This window comes from Chanos chanos, chromosome 14 (genome assembly GCF_902362185.1).
Source record: "Chanos chanos chromosome 14, fChaCha1.1, whole genome shotgun sequence".
NCBI classification, from domain to species: Eukaryota; Metazoa; Chordata; class Actinopteri; order Gonorynchiformes; family Chanidae; genus Chanos; species Chanos chanos.
Genome location: NC_044508.1, coordinates 11,472,823 through 11,496,801, shown reverse-complemented (window position 1 = coordinate 11,496,801; position 23,979 = coordinate 11,472,823). Strand labels below are relative to the sequence as shown.

At 40.3% G+C, this 23,979-nt stretch overlaps 1 protein-coding gene across 3 annotated transcripts in view; it reads left to right on the top strand.

Moving 5' to 3' along the window:
• The first annotated feature begins 12,127 nt into the window (after window positions 1-12,127).
• The window catches only part of pbx1b (pre-B-cell leukemia homeobox 1b), a 52,706-nt gene continuing 40,854 nt past the window's right edge, over window positions 12,128-23,979 (top strand). For all 3 annotated transcript variants that reach the window (XM_030791397.1, XM_030791396.1, XM_030791398.1), the window contains exons 1-2: window positions 12,128-12,393; window positions 13,708-13,781. In XM_030791397.1, the coding sequence (XP_030647257.1) occupies window positions 12,206-12,393; window positions 13,708-13,781 (262 nt within the window). In that variant the 5' untranslated portion in view covers window positions 12,128-12,205. The remainder of the gene's footprint in view (window positions 12,394-13,707; window positions 13,782-23,979) is intronic.

Sequence of the window (23,979 nt, the reverse complement as noted above, 5' to 3'; positions counted from 1 at the left end):
CTTCACCTAGTATCACAGTCTGTCCACTGTCATCATTTGCCAGTTAAAATGCATCTCCTCTCTCTGTTAATCTCTCTAATCACACCCTGTGTAGCAACTCCTCACTTATCATATCTACTGATATGCTTATCTGTTCCTCTCTCAGGCTAGGCGAGTAACAAACATGAGTAGATGTTGAACTATATATGGAATGTAAGTGGCATTACAGTTGTGATGCTCTGTTTGTTCCTGCTCTTTTTTCTTTATAAAATGTTGTAGCCATTGAGCAGGCTGTTGCTTTTATGGTATTTGAACACTGCTAAAAAAAAATGTCACTGTTTTGTGAAACAGTGAAAAGTGCTCTCAAAAAAAAAAAAAAAAGCTGTTAGCAAATCATGACTATACCTTAAGCAGAGCTTGAATGGAGAGATGATCCCTTTACTATGAAAGGTCACATGTCTATTCTCCATCCCATAATTTTAACAAAGCTGCCTCAGGAGTTTGCCCATAAATCCCATTAAGCCATGCATACAAATGTACACAAATCCCCCAATCATTTCTCTCCTCACTAATATAGAGTATAAGATAACAGGGAATCTAATGAGGCACCATGTTTCTTTAGATGGTGTCGTGGTAGGTTTAATATGACAGACGTTGTGTTCTATTATTTATATGGCTTTTGTTAATAAAACGCAGGCTTTCCTTTGGGAGGCAATTCCGTATGCTTGTAACAGAAAAGCTTTGGTTTAAGAATTGGTACAACTGTCACACCCTTAAAAAAAAAAAAAAAGAAAGAAAAGAAAAGAAAAAAATTCCCACATTTTCTTTTGAAATATTTAAGGAATACAAAAAAGGAAATTAGTTACGGCAGTGTGATTGATAATGTAGCTGCCAGTTTTTAATCATCTACTTTCTCGTTCTCTGAATATGATAAAGATTCAGAATTGTTTTGTTGAACATATCGTTTTATTTTTAGCTTCATTTTGAGCAATATGTTTAAACAAATTATAACCTTATCTTATTTTCTGTAAACCACTATTTTTTTTTATGTGCAATCAGACCCCGTCAAGTAACATTTTATCAATCCAAAAAAGTGCTAAAAATCTTTTCTAGATGCAATTACTCAGTAATCCATTAATCTTATAACAGCTGTATTGTGCTTTACATCAAACCATGTTTTTACACAAACAATATGTGCTTTCTGTCATAATATTCATCATCGTTTGAAATGAGCATTTAACAGAGAACATGATGGTTTGTGCTCTCTAATCTACCTTCTTGCCTTGCATTTAGATTTATTGACTTATTTCTGAACTGATTTTCAATCAGTCTATTTATATTAGTATTTGTTATGTGCTATACATGTCAGGGATTTACACAAGTCATGTGATGGTACTGTAGGTGATTAAAAGCTGAAATCATAAAGGGAGCTACTGAACGGGATGGACAAGGAACTGCTACTCAGTTCTAACTCTGAATTAAACTGTCCACTCCAGCACACACACACACACACACACACACACACACAAAAACTAAACAAGATTTGGGAGCCTGCTGAGTTACATTAGCTCTCAGAATCTGGTATTGAGGAAACCAAGATTTGTGTTGTTCCAGATCTGTTGTGGTGAAATTTTGAGATGCGCTCTGAGACTGCATCTCCATATGGTTGTGCAGGTGTGAAACATGCTTATTACCCAGCCACCACTGGGACGAGATGCTATTTTCCTGTCTTGTGTCCCAGTGACCACAAGGGAGTGACTGACAGGAGAGAGCGAGATGGAATCCAACTGGTATCTCCAGACAGGAGAGATGTGGGTGAGAACACACATATACACAACACACTGATAGACATATTAACATGGACACGCACACACACACACACACACACACACACACACACACACATGCGCACACATACAGCAACCACATCACAAATATGATGCTGGAGCCCAGGTGGATTTGGGGAGCAAGCTGTTCTCACTAAGCAATGTGTTCCTCACTACCCCCCATCTCCCACCCCCACTCCACTTCCATGTACTCCCCCCCCCAACCACCCCACCCCACCCCACTCCACCCAGCCGCCCCCTTCAGCCCCCACCCTCCACCTCAGCATAGCTGTCAGCCCTGCAACACTCATAATGAAGGCAAAAATATTTTATTCAGATTTATTAATTTGAAAGTGAAGAGTGCCTGTCGAGCGAGGGACAGTTCCTCTCAATCTGTCATCTCCGAGCCACACGCGGCTGACACGGCGATACATTTGTCTTGTCGTCTCTGACAGTCGGATTCTCCCGGCGCTCCCCGCGCAAGGGATCGCCCAGGGATTTTTGCAAGGGGATAAAACACATTCCGACAAGGAACAGCCTCTTTATTCATGCAAATTAGCCCGAAAAATGCCGGCAACAGTGAGTTGGCTCAGACACCTGAGTCTGTCACAGTGATTTTTGTGAGCAATGCACACGTGCGAGTGTGAGTGCGTATGCGTGTGTGTTTGTGAGAGACAATGGATGGTGTTGTAATAAAACAAGTTTCCTGGTTACTGACTGTATGGACTGCAGATCCCTCTGCAGACCCTCCACACACACCCCACTTCAAGGCTGTATTGAGCACCGAATAGGCGGTGGGGGCTGACCGAACTTCACACGTTTTCCTCTCACGGTTCATTTTAGACCCTGTAAGCTCCAGGTCTCACTGGACTTTGGGCTTGCCTTGGAACACTATTCAACTCCTTTATCTGTATTTGGAAAGATTATCATTATCATTGTCATTTATCATTACGTAGTAATGTTTACGTGCACAGAACTGGTCACATGATCAGTGTTTCATGTATTGACCAATCACTGTTCACGTCACTACAATTGCTCTTGCTTTAACAAATACACTTGCATGAGAATCAGACCTTAGGGAATTTTAGAGTCAAATTTGAATTTTGTATTACTTAAATCCACTGCTTATTCAACACTGAATAAAATTACCTTAAAGATTTACATTTTCTGCTGTAGCAGATATTGTAAATAACAAATACAGAGACATTCTTGCAAGGTTACTGCCTAATTCAAAAGGTAAGTAACAATCATAAATCTTGTTTTGGGACATATTTGTAAAACCTGTCAACACTAAGAACAACACAGCGTTTGCCAATTGGTGATGTCATCTTGCCTCCTTGACGACCACTCCTGACATTTATGATAAAGACACGGTGTTCTCCTGCTTTCTCTCCAGCTGCCCTCCATGAAACCAAACTGACAAACCATAAAATATCACCCTTCACTTCATCTCCTCTCATAGTCATTTCCAAATCGACATTTTCTTGTCTACGTCAGTCGTTCATTTTTGAAGAGCAATTGCCTATTTTGTTAAACCCATTAGCAAGTACAATTTTCTGTAGCCTTTGCAAAAACAGGGAACTTGATTAGCGATTGGTCGACATGTCTGCGTTGTAGGGTGTTTTGCACACTCAAAAAAAAAAAAAAAAAAAAGTAATTCTTCCTCTGTGAATTTATGTGTGGTCATGGTGTGTTATTTTATCTGAGGGGGAGGACATTCGTTAGCTGTGGCTGAGTGGCACAGGCCTGAACGAGAGCAGGCCAGCTGTTGTTCTCTTTCTCTGAGAGTGTCCTTTGACATTTATCCCTCCTCACCTGCTCCATGAAGGAGATTCAGAGTGACATGTACGCTCTCTCTCTCTCTCTCTCTCTCCTCGCTTCCCTCCATCCTCCCCCCTCTCCCCTAGTCCACTCTCTCTTTCTTTTTGCTCTACCCTTTGCCTCTCTCTTCTTCTGTCTCTCGCGGTTGGCTTCTTTCCCTTTCTCTCTCTCTCTCTCTCTCTCTCTCTCTTTACCTTAGGCTGCAAATAGGACACTTCTTGTGGAGAATAGGGAAACCATTTGCTTCCCATCCCCCCCCCCCCATGCACCGAGCCACTCACATCTCAATAACATAAATTGAACTTAGTGGGCACTGGATCGTTAAAGAGGGAAAGCTGTCAATCACGGACGAGTGACGGGTCCAGCTTGAGTCGCTATGCATGATGGGATTGCTCCTGTATTACGTTGCAGGCGGAAAGGCTTTTCCAATCCTTCAATTACCTAAATGGATGAGATGGGGATGTGACCGATGCTGCCACAGTAACTAGCCCGTAACGCTCAGATGAGCTAATTGGTTATTTTTCATAACGAGGTGGAGGCTTTATATTATTGAGAAAGACAGAGAGAGAGAGAGAGAGAGGGAGAGAGAGAGAGAGAGAGTTGGTCAATCAAGACCCTCTACTGTCAATATCACAGAGCTCACAACTGCCTTAAATTCAGTTGTCTGTCTCTCCAAATGGTCTCTTCAACAGACACACCCTCTGGAAGTATTCCCCGGTTACTCCCAGTATATGTTTATCACTATGTACACTGTACATCAGAGAGTACTATTAGTTTAATATTGTTGTGTTATGTGCTTAAAATGGACAAGAATCATAAATGTTTATTAACGAAAACCAATAGATGGCTAATGTTGTCCCCATAGACCCCCCCCCCCCATCCCCCCACCGGCAGTGGGAAAGAGAAGTTTTATCGTGATAAAAGTCATCAGCCCTGTTTACTGTTTGTTGCTCCGTGTACGTTCTAAAACAGATTAAGATTTTTGCGACCGCCCTATCACACCTCTGTGGTCTGCCATCTCCAGCCTCCCGTGCTTTGGTAGAATGCCAGAGACGCATTTTGCACCTGAATGTGACACAGCCCTAGAGATCTTTTTTTGTTGTTGTTGTTCCTCAAACGATTCTCTCCAAAGGATCAGCCCTACCATTAGTTCATTAACCCCCTATTAAAAGAAATCTTCCTTATGCTAATACTACCCCTGATCCACCCATTTCGAAGCCATCTACCCCACCGCTACTGCCAACACCGCCACCTTTCTCACCAGCTCTGTCCAGCAACCCACTTCATCAAGTGCCTTCATAATTTTAAAAGCATTTTTAATGTTGTTGTTTTTCTTCTCATATAGTAAATGGACCCATAATTTAATATTTTAATGCATGTTAATGTGTTGTTTAACCTTCTCGCTACAACCGGGTGCCTCTAAAAGGTTAACCTTGAACGCGCGCCAGAACAACCACCGCACAATAAAGTGTCAGTCTTTGAAAAACATCTCCGTCTAATGGATTGGCGCTTGATTGTGCTGCCCTGTCTGGAGGTAGATGCTGTATATATTGGATAGACATTAAAACGAGCATTTCTCAATTTTCTCCCTGCCGGCCCCTCAGGGTCAATGGATCACTATAGTGACTAAATGCTGAGTCAACCGTCGCCTGCTAATTTATCTTGAGGTTTGATGAAAGCTTCATTTTAGGCTTCACCAATAATGGAAAAAGGATTGGAAAAAAAAAGGGAAAAGACTTCAAAAAAGCATGCAGGATTCATAGTTGTTTTTGGAATGCAAACAGCAAGAACACTGGCCGTCCGTTGTCTCTCCTTGGCTGTACTGGGTCTTTCCAGAGAACACAGAGCAACACAAACACACTGAATATTTCATCAAGGTCTCTTACAGGCAGTTTTAGCCAAGCAGGGAAAGTTCTACATTGCTGTAACAACGACTGCCCAGGCAAGAGAAAATAAACAATCGATTTTTTTTTTTTCACACATTCTCAAAAGTCCTTTGCTTGTGCACCATGAGGGTATTTAAGATAGTTTGCCCAGAGGCAGGCAAAAGTTTGGAATTCCAGGTTGATGAAAAGTGTACAGATCAGTGTGAACTCCTTTACAAAATTCCCTGATTATCACCTGAGCCATGGGCTCCAAATTTTCACCCTTTTGGTTCAACGGGAGAAAATAAAGTTCTGCATGTCGCAACTGCATGTCGCTGATTAAGTAAACCAGTAGATTATAGCCCTAGAGACTTTAGGTAATTATCGTACTGAATATACATATGCAGTATGTACATGGTTTGCCTTTACATAAAAATGCAGTTCTTATTGAGTTTTTCACAAAGTGTCTCTCGGGAGAGAGGTTTCTCATTCTGCTCCAGTGGTGTTCATTTGTATCCGTGGCAACAGTGTCTGTGTGCAGCAGCACATCACTCGCCCATTTCTGAGTTCATCAGATCGTGATACGGTAAAGGGAACCAAGAGCAGCCATTGCTCAGTCACGTTTGATGATGTTTGGCTTTGAAGCAAAGTAACTGAAAGAGGTGATGTTCCACGTTTCTCACTAAATGAAGCATGAGGAACCGGAACCCGAGCTGAGCCTAATGAAACTCAAGGTTCTTTCAGCTCCCGCGGAAGATTCCTAAACTTTTACCTTTGACATTATGCTGTTTCTCTGGCTTTATTTTACTAGTATAACTTTGACGTTGTCTTCTCTGTTTTTAGTCTCCTGTAGTAAGTCGTGGTGAATCACACTGTTACTGGCCTTAAAAATGTCTTTCTAAGCATGTGTCTCTAGTTCTCTGTTGCTGACTAATCTCTTTCTAAATATCACTGTTTTACATTTGATTTATTGCCCTGTGCTACGAAAAACCCACTTTTGTACTGTTGACAGAAACAGTTGATACATCAGTCTTAATTAGTGTTTGCAGTCACTGGTGTTTTGGAAGAATCTTTCTGTATCTTCTCAATGCGTGTTTTACATTGTATTGACTTGTGTGCCATTGAACATAAAAGATTAAGATCAAAGAGCAGAGTTAAAAGATTACAAATGCAAAAATGGAAAAACTTTAAAAAAATTGTTCATTCTTGCTCACGATAGTAGATGTTTTTTTTTCCCCATGCTGGCAAGTTGGCTGCTTTTGAACATTTTCTTTTTAGCAGCGTGTTTTTCAAAGGCCTGAGCGTTGACTACGGTGGTCTAAAGGAGGGGGGAGAGAAAAAGAGACAGATACCTGGGAAACATAATGAGGCTGGCAAATAAACAAGCGTGTGATTGATGTGACGGCCAGCTCGCCGAGACACCGCTGGACTGTGACTGTGGAAGGTCTCCTGAAGGAACAGATCACAACCACATGGAGGTCCGTGAGACGTGTTGCCTCTGTCATTGTTTGGGTAGAAATACACAGTATGTAAATAGTTTAAAGAAACAAGCACGTTTATACTTGTGTTTACTCTGATGTGCTTCCAGTTTCATATTCTATACGAGAATGATAGCTTTGTTCAGAACCCCCCCCCCCCCCCCCCCCCCCCCCGGAGAAAGTCAAACGACTAGTTAAATGGATACATAATGATTACACAGCAGTAGCTTCAAGTCTTTTGCTTCAGGTCAGTCAGTCCCATAGCCTGTTTGTCTCTGTGTAGTTTACTCTGTTATCTGTTGCCTCTCTCAGTGCTACATGTGAGATGTCTGTGATCCAGAGATGTCAAAGGGCCTGAGCAATGAGCCTGTCCCATACTGGAGGCCTCTGCTGTAACACAGTTCTGTCTTTGTTCTCACATGTATTGATCCATTCAGGCTCTGCTTTCAAATGTGGTCCACTGTCTCCACATAGACTGGTTCAGAGTTCTCCCTGTTCTCCGTACAGCAGCTCTGGGAATCAGTGTCCTTATCAGGCTTCCCAGCTTCCTCTTCATGGCTAGATGAAAAAACAAGATATGAACCTCAATATACTGTCAAGAAGCTCATTTTGTTGACAGAATTGATGTTGAGGTTGAGTTTTAGTGCTGATTGGGAGGTTCATTAGGTGGGAGAACACTATGTTTGTCAGCCCTAGTCCAAGTTTGTCTGACAGTAACTGACCATGAGGTAGTTTTCTTTAAAACACCACAGCACCATGTGATGATTTGTGGGAAGTGCTGCTTTTTCCCCCATCTAAATCTAAATAGTTATCTTCTGACATGTTTATTAAAATGTGATCACAGTTGTTTAGTTTGGAAACCAGGTGCAAACTGTGAATTAAAATATTGAAAACCTAGTTCGTGCTTAATAACCTGTAATGCACTTAAACACTCTATTTTATATTTTTTCTTTTTCTGTTTATTATAAATTCTCACTCATGATTTCATGCTGTAAAGAAGCACTTTTAATTTCCCTGTTTCTAAACTCAAGCCAGTAACAAGCTCATAGCTAGGAGAGGACTCAACACACACTTGCTTGCACACACACAGACACAGACACAGACACACACACACACACACACACACATACACCCACACACACACACACACACACACACACACACACGTGCGCGCTGCTTGTTAGCGTTGACAGATGAGTCATCCACCTTATTGGTTTATCGATTCTTGAGTTCAGTGATTTCTTTGTAACCTCAGGAAAGGAACATGTAATGACGTATAATGACCTTTGAGCATTATAATAGGGCTGATATTGTTTCTTTGATTTGCCAGTTGATTTTTTAAAACATTATTTTACGTATTTACGATCTGTTAATAACAGAAACTGAATTAGAATCTGTTTTCTAATATCTTTTTTACTATGTTTTTCTGTAATTGCAAGATATAATTGTGTGGAATGGGAATAAAACAAAGAGGGAGAGAGAGAGAGAGAGAGAGAGAGAGAGAGAGAGAGAGAGCGAGCCTATAGTTGAATATTATTTTAACAGAAAACACAGACAGGGGACAAACTAAAGCAATACAAATACAATCTGAAAAAAGTGATGCAAATCATTAAGGTTCACACCCATCTCAGGAACAGGCCCGAAGCGGATGGGAGTGAAAGCTTGGCTTCGTGTGCATGGCTTCATCGTCATAGGCAATGGCCCACGGCACAGAAGACAGAACCCTGTCTTTAGCACTCAAGACAGTCAACTGATCCACCACTGACGGCATTCACTGTCAGCTCCAATTCGCTCATGGTCACAACAGAACACAACACACACTCCTCACATTAGAGCTACAGGGTGGATAGGCTTGTGGTCTGTGTGTGCGTGTATGTGTGTGTATGTGTGTTTACACCAGTATCTCCTGGGTGATGTATTAAGTGATTGCAGTAAAGCTCTTTCATTGATGAGAACAGTGATATACGACTTTATTAATTCATGCTTTTATTCAAACTTTTGTTCTATCCTGAGTAATATGTCATTGTTTTGTTGGGTGTTTTGTAATATATTATACTATTAAAATATTAAATTATGACCCAATATGCATCACTTGAATAAAAGGGCTAAAAGTTGGACAGGAAGTGTAATGCATAAACATAGTCAAAACTCACATAACTGACAAGGTACACATATATTAAACTGCACAATGTATGGTACTTCAAAATTAAAGTCGCATATGACATGTCATTCATAATTAAAGTTTACAAAGTATTCAGTGTTCTGTGTAGGTGAATTGAAATCTTTTTTGGATCATTTTGAGGCAAAGCATTCCTCTTTTTAATATACCTCTGTTTATGTAAATTCATTAAAATAAAAGTGTTTCAGAATGTTTCCTCAACATGAGGAATTTACAGTATGAATCTTTTGTTCTCCTCTCAGTAACAGTTCTTGAAGTGCTGTTCTTCCTTCACTGTGGTGCTATATTTGTCAGAGTTGTTCAAATAGGCCATTGTTACTTTGAATACCTATGACCATATTATATGATTTCACATTAGCATGGTAATATTGAATCTTATCGAATGCTAAAATGAAAAGCAACGATAGCACACTCTGTATTCATTTCATTTGAGTAGATAACCATCAGTACATTGCATCTACAACACATCGAGTGTTGGTTCCCACAAAAAGTGTATCTGCTTTGATCAAATTTCTAAGATTATTCTTTCTTTCTAGTGCGTGATAAAAGACTGTGGTGTTTTATTTTATAATCTCGAATACAGCCATGCAATAGTAATGGGTTTTTATCAGCTTCTATCTTTTGCTCCTTAGAATAATTGAATAGTTGGTGCTTTGCCGAACGTGGAAAGATTTCAGAAATGAAGAACATGAAATCCTGGACAGATAATACACCAAGGACATTGTTGGTGTCCAAACTGCGCTCTGTGGAAAGTCTTTTTTTTTTTTTTTTTCTAATACAGGGGAGCATATTTAGATTTCCAAATGTCCTGGCAGAGGAGAGAATTGGGCAGATGTTTTGGGTAGTGTAAGGATGGCTGCTGAAGTGCAGACCCCCTCAGGTACTCTCATTACACTAACACTTAGCAGATGGCAAGGACACATGGCACACCCAGTTTTACAGTCCCACTGCATCCTCCCACCCACTTAACACACCGTCTCTCTCTGCCTGCAGTTACATAGCCTCTCCTTCACAAAGCCAAACAGAGGAAAGGTAGCAAGGTTTGGGACAAAAGTGCTGTCTCACCTGAGAGAGAGAGAGAGAGAGAGAGAGAGGGTGTTCAACAACTGATCGTATTAGAACATACCAGAGCACATCATGAATGTGTTTGAATATTTATAAAAGAATTTTAAATGCGTCTTGACAATAGCCTTATTGGTCGCCATCTCAGAAGTTTCTTTTACAAAGTATATGAAAGCAGGATTCCAATTTATTTGTTTATTTAACAAATTCGTCCTCTGCTTTTTGATTTCACATTTTGAGCATAATAAACATCCTAGGAACAGCGCAACATAATGTCATACAAGCCCAGATTTACAGCTAATTATCAGTAATCAGATGCGCTCTCCAGTATTCACTGTATGTGAGTCTGGTGTTGAGCGTTAAGAATGGAAAAGAACACTAATCAGAACAATCTTAAGGGCAATAGAACGCGTACATGACTCTAACATTATTCTCCTCTTGCAGCTGTCTCCATCTCTCATTTTCTCTCTCTTAATTTCTCCATATTCAGCCTGTACAACACTCACATCAAACTGGTCAACTTTGTCATCCGTAGTCAGTTTTGCACACCACAGGACTTTGATTTCAATCATTTCTAGCCAGCGCAATGGGTCCAGACGGACACATCTCAATCATGGAAGCTTCAGTGACTGGCGGCATCTCTGTGTCTCCCGTGGCAGAGAGGAGCAGTGGAGTGGGAGAGCTCCTTTGTGCCTGAAGGACACTTTCAGCCTGGACAGACACACTCGGGCACTACTGCATGGCTGCGCTCTATGGGTCACCGGTTTACATTAGGAAGACCCAATGAAACCCAGTGAAGCATGGCTCTCCAGCATACCTGAAAAAATCTTCTACTGCATAAGCCTCTAAAATAAACCCCTGTTCAAACACACTATTCAACTGATAACCCCCCCCCCCCCTCACACACACACACACACACACACACACACATCAAGACAAACACAAAAACACATTGTGCACAGCAAAGAGGAAGTGCTGTGTTTCATTTCATGGCTTTAAATGAGATATTGTATTGCAGTGGTTTAAAATATGCAGAGTGGACATTAAAATGAAATATTATTTGACATTTTTCAACCTGATCTCTTCTATCGCTACGTGGTAGGTGGATTCTTTAGTCGTTACTCTTGAATTAAGCACATTATCTTCGTAATAACTTTAATAAATGAAAGGAAAGTCGATTGTTTTGATTGGAAGTCATATACCACCCATGGGATAAATCTATTCTTTGGCAACCAGCTCGGAAATTAGATAGAGTACTGGAGAGAAAATGGAGGTCTTCCTCTGGTCAGAAGGGGACACTGAAGCAGACCTCCCACGTCAGAGAAAATTATTTATTTGGAGTTCAGGTAAGATCCATCACCGCAGTTGCCATTCCTCAGTGTTACAGCACATCGCGTATTGAAGCCTGTTCCCGCGCTCCACCTTCCTTGTGCAGTGATTGACGTTTCATGAGAAGCATTTCAAGGAGGAGCTAAATGGTTCCCGCTTCCAATCATGTTGTGCGGGTGGAGCTAAGCCTTCATAGTCTCGCTATGCGCTGTTAGGTCTACGCGTAATACAAGCAAAGAGAAACTGGTCGAAATAAGCTACGCGCAAATCCAAACCTCCGACCAAGCACTGCTTCTCGGATGATTAGTTGTCTTGTCGGAGAACAGTTCGCCATAACTAAAACAGAACAACACGCACACTTGAATTTACAGTTGAAGTCCGCTTATGCTGCTGCACACGGGCAGTAGTGGGTCAAGGCAGTAGACTGCTTCAGATCAGATTTCATATTCAGCTGAAGACCAGCTGGAAAAGAAGACGAGAAACGGTTGCGCCTTTTCTCTTCCAACTGTGACTGTGGTCACCGAGAATATCCAGTGCGTGCTCGGGGTGGATACGCGGGGACATAGCAACGCTTCGGACCCATTTCTACGAATATTCTTTTACGTTAGTTCGAAGGAGAAGTGAAACGGTGAAACGGAAGAGGAGTAGAGAATTCGAGCAACCGAAATGGACGAGCAGCCCCGGTTGATGCACTCTCACGCTGGAGTAGGGATGGCTGGACACCCCGGCCTGCCTCAGCACATGCAAGAGAGCAGCGGAGGAACAGACGGTGACGGAAGAAAACAGGACATTGGAGACATTTTACAGCAAATTATGACCATCACAGATCAAAGTCTAGACGAGGCTCAGGCCAGGTAAGATGCCAATGATGTGCTCTATACACTTCTGAGTTACTGTGAAAAGATTTTTTGTTGTTGTTATACGAAATGTCATTTTGCATTTGAATGTTGAACTTGTTTTGAATAATAAGCTTAATGTCGCCAGTACTGACAATTATTCACTGCTGTATCAGAGTTTGAAACAAAAATGTAATATACAGTTTCTCGACACATGCACTTTCCTGTTAGTTATGTCAGTGAAGATCAGATTTGTGCAGTGGTTTAATTCACCTGCAGCCTAAAGCAAATGTCAGGAGTAAACTAAAAATGTATTATATTCGCAGGCTGCAGTCAAATATTGCCAAATGGATATTTTCTATTATGACAACTAATAGTGTTACTGCGTACAGTCTTGGCCTCCTTGTCAGTTTATTGACAAAAGAACCAACCGCAAATTGACCGGTAACATAATTTCTGTTGTCAATGTGTCAAAACGCATGCTCCTTGAGTTAGTACAGGCAGGGTTTGGCAACTGTGGCAGGCGATAGACAACATCATTGTACTTTCTGACACATAATCCCCACTTCATGTCGATAGAAATAAACAATAAACGGGACATGATTTGTCTGACAACAGCAACGGGCAGCGGTCCGAGATGACACACGTGCTTTTTAACGCCTAAGTTACAGTGTTTCTAGGAGCTAGCCAAAGAACGTAGATATAGTCTTTCAGGTAATTTCGGTGAGGCGAATATATTGAAGTTAATTTTGCTCCATTCATAAATATTTGAATTAATAGGTTAAATTTACCGGTATATATCACTTGAGAGACAAACAGAATAGCAGTGCTGAAAACAGAAAAGTTACATCACAAAATATTTAATAACAACAACATTAATAATGTAAACGCAAGAACATAACATTGTTGGGAAGAGGAAGAACATCAATAAATCGTGAACGATGGAGTACACGTGTCGATAAAGAGTAGGCTATGTTTCCGAAATTAAGCCAGAAAGGCGAAATAAGAAAATTCAGTGAAATGGTATCGGCGCAGACAGGTAAAGAGATATATTAACAAATACAAAGGTTCATATTTTGCTGCGTGACATTTAAAGTCTTTAATTTTTATGATTTATTATTGGAATATTAACTAAGTGAAATGTGTACTGTATTCCGTGTGTCTAAATTTCTCTCTCTCATTGAAAGTATTAAGTGAAACGTAAAATCTTGATATTTAATTTCCTGCGTCATGCAGTCTCATAAACAACGGCTCGAAATAAATTATATGAGCCGCGCATTCAGAAGGCCATGACAATGTGTACGTCTAAAACGCCCCTTTCTTTTCTTTTAGGAAACACGCATTGAATTGTCATAGAATGAAGCCAGCTCTCTTCAACGTCTTGTGTGAAATCAAAGAAAAAACAGGTAATTTGCGTTTAATTCCACATTGTAGCCAGCGCACGGGTTACACTTTTTTCGCAATGCCAAGTCACACAGTCTGGTCTGACTTGTATTTGAGGTGTGTTTTTGCGCACAGTCGTCTTGTTTGTGAGTTCAATGAAATGAAAGTATGTCGTTTAGAAAACACAATGGACCATTTTTCAACAAGTGTAAAAACTGTTTAATGACACTTCATGGCCTCTGCAAAATAACAATACTGCAATCGACCAGAATACAATGGTTGATATTCTCAAACTAGTCATGACAGCGATATGAAATTTGGCCGGTGCATCATATTTCTTAAGACTGTACTTTACTGGTCATTTTTTATTGGAGGACTAGGGCTCAATAAGTATTAAGTGTACCAAATAACTACGTGTGTATAGCTATGTAATAATTACATACACAAGTACAGTGTAATTTGTATAGATGTACACAGTAATGTATATTGTAAGGCTGTACTTTTTCAGATAATAAGAAACTGATAAATGCAGTTTGTATTGGTAGACATTTGCAGGGCTCTACTAGGGTATTGCTGGATTTAAATTACAAATGCACTGTTATTTGGACATCAACATCTTACTAAGTTCAACCGAGAATTTTTTTGCAGGGACTTAGCCCCACTCAAAATTTTGTAATTTAGTCATATTTACATTGGATATGCTGTGTTTAGTAGTGCTGAGGATCAGGTATGTGAATATCAAAAATGTTTCTCAGGGTTTAGACAGCTTCACCTTTGGAGGAGTGGAACAGCAAACTCAGTAAACATCCCTATCTTTCTACTTGCCAGCTTTTTTTTTTTTTTTACCCAAGCTCTGTAATTTAGGTTTATTCCACTTCAGGGAAAATGTGCAATACTTTATCAAAAGCTCTTATCAATAGAGCTAGCAAAAAAACCCCAACCTTTTTTTAAGATTTTTCGTGTTCAAAGATGATAGACTGTGTTCAGAAAAATTACAACGTGTTACAAATTTTCCAGGTTGTATGAATTTGTGTGTATATGTGTGTGTGTGTGTGTGCGTGTGTGTGTGTGTGGGTTGTCAAGACTGAGAGGGTACATCTCATTTACTTTACTTGTGTCCTCCTATTTGTTTTGTGTGAAAGTGTCGCTAAAATAATTGCACCAACTGCAGGCACGTTGACACTGTGTTGTGAATGCATAAGTCATCTCTCTAAACCTCTTGCTTTTTTTCTTTTTTTTTTTTTTCCCTCCCTCAGATTTTCGGAACGGGCACAGATATAATTTAGCACCGTTCGGAACGACTGCCTTTATATTCCTCTCTTTATTTCCACTGTCAAAAGAGAAGGACTGCACTAAATTTGCACTCGTAAGATATTGAGACGCTATCGCAGTGTGGTTTGATGTGGAAACGGTTCCGGCGTGTTTCACAGTCATTAGTGCGTGAAATAAAATGGAATAGATCAAGGATAAAGGGAGATATCTTTTTCATTATCTTCAGAGTCTCTCTGGCTGCTATCTCACAGCTGTGGAAAGCGATGGGTGGCTGCTAGCATCTCGCTGCTTCATTCTCCCCCCGTTGCTTGCGATACTGCCTCTGTATGATGTTTTCATTGAAGTTCCCATTCCCCTGCTGCAACCCCTCTGCCCCATGTAGTTTGCCCTGGATTGGCTATAGTCTGTGGAAAGTAAGAAGGGGGTGAGGAGGGGGTGCTTTTTGAGGCCTGCCGGCAGTCTCCTTTTTGTTGTTGTCCAGCGTGGGGCTTTTTTTTTTTTTTTTTTTTTTTTAGTGTGTGTTGAGGGGGAGTGACATAGCTATGCGTGGAGTTCTGACTCCCTAGTGTTTCTGTGAGTTCATCCAAAGTTCGAGCTCACATGAAGCACACAGTGACATGGACCTTCTCCAGACCGCTCTTCCTCTGGTTTTTTTTTTTTTTTTTTTTTAATAATTTCAAATTTCAAAATAAACATCTTTTTTTTCTCTATAGTTTTGTACATCTTATTTGTTCCTAACATACCTGTTCTACCCGAGGAATATGCTGCTAAAACGCGCCTGCTGTTAGTTTTTAGGTCTTGAGAAGCCTTCAGGTTGGAGTTGTGTTTGTTTTTTGCCATCACTGTGGAGAAAAGCATTTGTTTAGTTTGGCTGCCCTTCTGTTGCTGGTTGAAAAAGTCTTTAGGGGAATCCCATTGCCTGCTCCTTAACAGACCTTTGTTTTGATTATAGTTCTAGCAATATTTTCTCTGATTGAACTTACACTTCGCTTGATCAGTCTTAAACTAACAGTCTCTTTAAACATATCTCGTTGATCTGTGTTTTAGTCAGAGTTTTAAAAAAAAAACAAAAAAACAAAAAGTGCATGATCATCTAAAGATTGTTTGTGTTTAACAGACAAGGTGGATTTGTCTTCAGATCTCCACATTCAGGATCTTTTTTTTCACCATGTCGGTTATTTCTTGATCACCAGCATTCTGTAATAGTAGGCTGGGTAGACTCGCTGTTTTCTACAAGGCTTTCCTGCTCTAGCATGGCTCTCAAATGTAGTTTTGAAAGAAGCAACAGTGTGTCCACGTGTTGGACATCATACCTTTGTGCCCTAGCAAACCAAACAAATGAGTGAGTGAATAAACTTTTTCAAGGTGTCTTAAGGCTGACCTTTTAGTTAAGAAGTGAAGACCTGATGCAGTAGTGCAGAATGAGTGAAAACACCTCGGCGAATCAGCTCTCATTTCACAACAGGTTCTGTCATTTTTTTTCAAACAGTACGTGCATAAACACACAGGACATGTTAGCGCGGCCGTGCCGATACACTTGACTTATGGTTTACTCTGGGAATCCAAATAAATTCAAATTTATATTTTTATGTGAAAACATCATAATTTACTTAATAGTGATACGACTTTCTTTCAGTGAAAGAACAACAATTTATACTTTGCTTAATATTGGCTAAAGTATATAAATAATTCAGTAATACAACTTTGGTGAATATTAATCTTAGATAAGAAGAAATACTTAATTCAGGCAAGATAATTTATTGCAAATAATTCTTTTAATGTTTACCTTTTCCATATTACTGAGATACATTTAAATTCCTTTTTCAGAAAAATTAGCACATATTCTATTAATCCTCTATTCAGTGTCAGAAGAGCTCTGAAACCATGAAAATGAAAATGAAATGTGTTGTTTGATAAGTTTTCTTGTCTTTTCTCCGTGTGTATGAGCGAATGTTTAGTATGAAGGTCTCTAACTGGTAACAGTGTTGATGTTACAGTCATGTAAGTCAGCCAGCTAGACAGAAATACTTTGTCTGGAGCTATGGACTCCAATACACTGTCTTCAAAAGGACTTTTCCACACATAAAAGAAATGCAGCAGGCCTTTTTTGTATAATGTTTTGTATATGTTGTGTATGGTTATTTAAAACAAACAAACAAAAAAACCCATACAAACAAGCAAAAAACAAAATAAACAAACAAACAAAAAAACCTCCAATAACTACTTATGCTTGGGATAAAATGGGTATCTTTCAGTGTAGACAAACTAATTCTTGTTCTGAATGTAAATGTACACATTTTTATAAACATTTAACAGTCTTTTCAATAAATACTTACTAATAAGAAGTATGTGCTGGAGCGGTTAAATTAACTAATGGTAAATTATGGTTGATATAAGTATATATGTGTATATATAAAACTGTAAACTGCTGAATGGAAAATGGTAGTGTACAGTATTGAGTAATGTTCAGCAGTTGATCATTTTTTTTTTTATAAAAGTAAAATTTTAATAAATGTTAAGAAAATTGCGAATACGTTTTATGATTTTGGCTTAACAGTGTTTTAGATCCTCAGACCGCATTTCATTGAAAAATGTTCACTGCTTGACTACCGTTGACCATTCTCTATGACTACTGATAGTGGCTTCTTTGACCAGTATATAGTGTCTCAGGTTGTTATGACAATGCTCCTAGGCATAAGTCCATGAGATTGGTGGTTGTTGTTGTTGTTGTTGTTATTTGTCTTTGACCATCCCTTGAATGTATGTCTAGGAGTCAACATGTGGGCTATAGGCGAAACTTGAACCTTCACTGTGTTATTGCTGTGATGCAACTAGTGATTTGTAGCAAAGGAAATACGCAAATGCAAAGACACGTAAACAAACACATTGTTCTGATTTTTCTGGAGAAGTGAGAGCGGAGGGAAGGAATTTTATTTAAGGCGCCTTTTTAACTTTCAAGTGTACGTGCTGTTGTCTTTTTTCCTTGACGCTTTTGACTGCATACTTTCATTCCAGACTGGCTTTCTCCTTCATCTCAAAGAAAGGAATGTTAGTTTGCAAAGGCTCTCTGTCTTGTGTGTGTGTGTGTGTGTGTGTGTGTGTTTGTGTGTGTGTGTGTGTGTGTGTATGTGTGCGTGTGCGTGTGCGCCTGTCTGTCTGTCTGTCTGCGTGTGTGCGTGTGTGCGTGCATGTGTACATGTGTGTGCGTGCGTGAGACTGAGACAGAGAGAAAGAGGGAAAGAGAGAAAGAGAGAGAGAGAGAGAGAGAGAGTGTGAGTGTGTGTGTGTGTGAGCGGTGAGTGTGTGTGTGTGTGCGTGTGTGCGCGTGCACGTGCGTGTGTGTGAATTCATGTCTGTGTGAATAGTACTTGTATAATTACCTCATTAATTTGTAATAATGTATAAATGTTCATATCCATTACATACGTGTATGCTTTTCCCTGCCTGAATTGTACGCATTGCTGAAAGATTTTCTTTGCAGACATCCATTCCTGATGGCTGAGATTTCCCTTCCAGATTAATTTATAACGCACCATTCTGCCACTGAGGCTTTATTTCATCTGCCTCAGAAAAGTATCTGAGGACAGTGCTCTCACTAACATGAATGCTACAGCCTCGTATTATGTAGTGGTTATGTGGTTAGAGTGTTAGAAAGGCTTTGAGAAGGTCAGCTTCTAAAACAATCACTGTGTTTTGTCAGGGCCTCTCCACACCTCTGTGGAACACCAAGCCAGAGTCCTGTTAGACTACGTCCTGGCACGGTTTGACTTTCCAAAAATATCCTCAAACAATTCGACCTCTGTCTCACAGCGTCACAGAGACTTAACACAATACAAACATTTTTTTTTTTTTTTCATTGTTCTGTCTTCGCTCTGTACACAAGTGACATAACCCAGTCTGCAGATGAAATGGAAAAAGAAAAATCTGATTTTCGCTTTTTTTTTTTTTTTTTTCTTTCATGTGTCTCAGTTCACTGACACACAGTAACCAGTCTCAAAGGTATTTCAATGCTTGGATCTCCAGGCAGTTAAGAATGGTGTCACGACAACCAATTGCCTAATGTAACAGACTGTTCTTTGACACTACCTTGAACTTTAACTATGAGAGAGAAATAGTGGCAGCACAAACTGCTGTTGCTGGGGAGTTACGCCTGTCACATTTTTAAATGCTGTCTAAATCAACCTTAACTTGTACCTTCACATCATAACTTGCAGTTTCACAGTTTTAATACGTTGCCTTTGGATAGTTAATCTACATTTTGACATTTGAGTCATTCACTTCATCTCCACTTAACTAAAATGTTTAAAACTTTCATATGTATATATACTTTTTGCTTTAAATCACAATCAGTAAATGATGTGTTTTGGTTTTTGACTGCGCAGAATGACTTTTTTTTTTATAAACAAAAGCATGACAGGAATGAAGCTGACAAAGAACTGATTTTCTCCTTGTAAACATCCCTCGACCGTTATCAATCTAAACCGCATAAACTTCTGTCAAACCTCACAAATCCTCTGGAGTGGCATTTACTAAATGTGTCACATTTAGATTTTTTTTCTTTTTCTTTTCACTGCCAAACCTCAACAAAAGGCCAGTTTTCTCAGTGCTTATGTTTGAATAGTGTAAGGTTTCACGCCCGAGGGGACGGCTGTTTATAAAAAAAAAAAAAAAAAAATGACTGTAGGAGTGATGTAATGTTATTTTTTTTTGAAGGGTGAAAATGGGGTGAGAAAGGGGCAGCGGTGCAGTATTTGACATGGGTGAAATGAGGCAGAGATCAGATTACAGAAGGCTCTGTTGGCTGCAGCCACGCAGTCGCACGCGGCGGTGCGTCGATCCGTTCGAACAGGGACCGTCTCCCGTCTGACGAGACTGCTAAAGAGTGTGATGGCCGCTAAATCCACCTACAGTGAACACTTCATTACCGTCAGGCTAAATGATTCTCTCCACTTCTCTGTCCCATCGTGAAAACACTGGTGGGCATTTTACCCTTCAGAAATCACGACAGAAACCAAAAGTAGATTGCTAAGTCAGTAACAACTCTATTTTCCTTTGTTTTTGGATCACATATGCTATGATACATGCTTTAACTTAAAAGAGACCATACCAAAGTCTAGCTACACAGTTTAGCTTTTTATTGCACAATATGAAAATGTGAATAAATATGTTAGAAGGGTGTCTTACGTAGTCTGTTATGTTTGGAGTCTGAAATCTGAAAACAGAGAGTGGTGGTCTGGCATTTAGCCATACTGATGGGAACTGCCAGCCTGTGGCAGTTTATTTAGCATCCTGTCAGCGCAGTTATGGTAGATGTTGACTCAACGCGAGTGCGTATTGCGTCATGAACCAGATTTGCGTGTTCAGGTTCACCTGAGGTGGCATTTAGCAGGCAGAATATCGATGCTAGCTAATGTCTGAGACCTTTCTGTCCACTATTGTAACCATTGTCAAACACCAGTGTAACAGACCCCCGAGAGGACAAGAGCAAAGCAACATAAAGCTAATCTAATGAGCTAGTAAGTCATAACCCACGACTTACTGGCTAAAAATCAACACCATGAAAATACTAAAGCTTAAATTTCAGTGTAATCCAGGAGCAGTTATTGTATACAGTCAAAATACAAAACAAAAATGACACTTTTGCATTTTTGGCACATGGTTTTGTGAATTTTCCAGCTATTTTGGTATTAAGTACAATTATTGATTAGTATTATAGTAAGAATGGACGGGGATTTTAGGACTGACAGTGTGTATTTAGTGTTTGCTATCACCAAGTATTCACCAGAGAACTGTTATGTCACATTATGAATTATGCAAATTGTCAGTGGTCTAATTGAGACATGTTAATCATATTAAGGTGCTTAATTGCAGGAATTTAGCGGTGATGCTATTTGGTAATTAACTATGACATCAGGTTTGCTGTGGAATTCATCTAGCTGGAGTGACTGTCTAAAGCTATCATGCTTATTCTTGAGACCACTTCATCAGCAGTGCTTGGAAATATTTTCTATGTGTGTGTGTGTGTGTGTGTGTGTGAGAGAGAGAGAGAGAGAGAGAGAGTGAGTGTGTGTGTATGTGCGTGTGTGAGTAAGCGCAAGTGGGTGCACATATGTGTTCGTGCATTTGTCCATATCGCTGTATGGTGTCTTCCTTTGTTCTCATGCTGTCACAGAATTGACAAACCTGCTCTTTGTCATATAGATTATTTGGGACTTAACAGTTCCTTATGCACCTACAAATGAGGATAAGAACAGGTTTAGTTTAGCTACTGCAGTGCTGACAGGGTTGATATCAGTTTTGGCAGCTGTGAGTCATTGACTTGTGTCTTCTGCATTAGCAAGACCCAGTGTTCCTACAGAGGCTGTAGATTTTATCATTGGATTTGCATGTCTTGAATGCCTTCTTTAATAAATCTTCAACAGTCTTTTTTATAAAAATTCGGGGTAGGTGTGCGACACCCTCTCTGCCCACTCCTTTTTTTTCCTTGTCAGCTTCCTTAATATGTTACGAATTTAATCAAATCTGTAAATTTGGCACGTGTACATTAAAGCGAACACGAACAGCGCCTCTTGTGAATATGCAGTTGCCATACCAACCCCGTAGGAGTTCATTTTCCTTAATGCCGGGTTTCGGAATCTCATTTCCTCCCTGCTCCCCCACTGTTCCATACCCGCACTCTAGGCTTCTGAGCGCACATGGAAGAACTGCCTCGAGAGAAAGAGAGAGAGAGAGAGAGAGAGAGAGAGGGAGGGAGAGAGAGAGAGACTAAGAGGTAGAGAGAGGGAGAGGCCTCTCTCCACATAGTGGAAATGACACAAATTAATATACACTACTTAAACCAGACCAAGATTAATGGTTCCCTTTCGCTGTAGCTTAGTCCCACCGTCAGTTGCTGGGTGCTCGTCGGACAAAATCAACACCAATCAACATTTATTCCACTTTTGCCCTGGGCCCTCAGGAGTCTGGCAGCTCTGCATGAACACACCCCCTCAACTCAACATCCACCCCCCCACCCCCCACCTCTTCCCGTCCGTCTCGCTACGCTTTTCACCTCTCATCCACCTCCTTCATACATCACTCCCTTCCAGCCGTGGCGGACTTCTCTCTTCTCCTCTCTGTGTCACGCTGTGTACCCCCCCCAACACCCCCCCGCCGCAACCCGCTCCTCTTTCGACATCAGACCCCATTACAATTATGATTGATTTTTTCCCCTGTCATTTACATCAGATATTTAACACAGCACAGTGCATGTTGGAGACTTTTTGACATGTGTACGCGTGTGTATATTGCTTCCTGCTCCCGAAACCTGAAGCAGCCCTGTTATCCTTCCTCCGTGTTGCGCTTACCCTCCAAATGCGCTACAGTAAAACGCCGGGTTGCCATGTGCTGCGGCATCTATGCATTATGCCCAATTGCCAGCCGAGTAGGTTTTCCAGTGATAGAGGGAGCAGTTCCTTTGTTCTTTTTACTGCCATTACTGGGAAAGAAGAGAAGCACCTTATGCTGTCGGATGGGTACAACAGAAGGGGGGAAAAAAAAAAAAACCCCACCAGGCAAGCATCATCGAGCACCTGCATCTCACGGCATAATGAAACCCGGGCTAGCAGCTAGGCATCTGCGTTTGATACTGCTCTGAGATCCTTTTTACCACAGTCTCACAGACACTGTTTATACTGCTGCTGCTTTGTCAACAGTCTTTCAACACAGCGAGCCTTTCATCTTTTAAATCAAGTGACAGCACACAGAGGTGCACAATGTGAAATCTAGATATTTTGAATGTGCCACCAGCCTCTCTATGTGCTGTGTTTTTACATATTAATTCATCTACCACTAAAAGATTAACCTATAGGCCCATATTGTGCTATAGGTGAATTATTTGCTACGTGTGAAATAACGCATGTGTTTGAACATAATGTAAGAGAGCAGTATTACAGGAAATATTGCTGTCCCTAAGCAATAACACTGTCCTTAAATTTATGGTTATTTTACAGATTCTAGACACGCTGGGAAGTCTGCCCATCCTGATTTTATTTTTATAAACACAGCTATAACTAATAATGGCATTCCTTGTATTGTTTTTTTTTGTTTGTTTGTTTCTTTTTATCGCATGTTGGTTTGAAATTAATAGCTGGGTGTTTTAATGTTGGGCAGAGGATAGGATTATAGTCACTTTAAAAGGTCTCCTCAGGTTTCCTCAGGCTGAAATACCTTTCTTTCTCTATCTGTCTCCATCTCTTCCTCCCTCCCTCTCTCTCTCTCTCTCTCTCTCTGTCTCTGTCTCTCTCTCACGCGCGCTAGGATTGCCTGTCTATGCAAATCGCTCATAATTAGGCATGCTAATATATGGCAGTAATAAGACACTGCTTCTCATCATGTCTGCCTGTCTCCCTATTGTGTCAGAGAGGGAAAAAAAGCCTACTTTAGTGAACATTTCCAAGAAAATAACATTTACTACCTTTCTCAACCCTAACGATACTGATGCCTTTAAACTACCGAGTGTAGACAGATAACGGCTAGTCTTTACATGTTCTGTGAATTTCAAGACAGGAAATCATTTTAGATTGACTTGTGCCAGGGAGCAAATGTGCGGAAATGTCATTCTTGTATTTTTGACATGTCCTTTTAGTGCTGGAAAGCAAACAAATGTCAAATGACCACGGTACGATGATGTCATCACAGACTCACAAAACGATCTTGATGAAATCTACTCTTTTCTTGCCCAGTTTCTGCATGCGAGCAGACTTAAAATGGCCTCACTGTTTCTCTGTCTATTCAGGATATGAAAACAGGCAGCAGTTCAATAGCCATTGCGGTGATTATGTTTGCTCTTTTTTTCTCACAGTAAAATTAATTTCCCACTCTTTCTGAAAGGCGCGTCTCTTCTTTTGCTAATTACATCAAGACTGAGTGGTTTATTTCAGCTTCATAGATACAGTGATGTGTATTGCC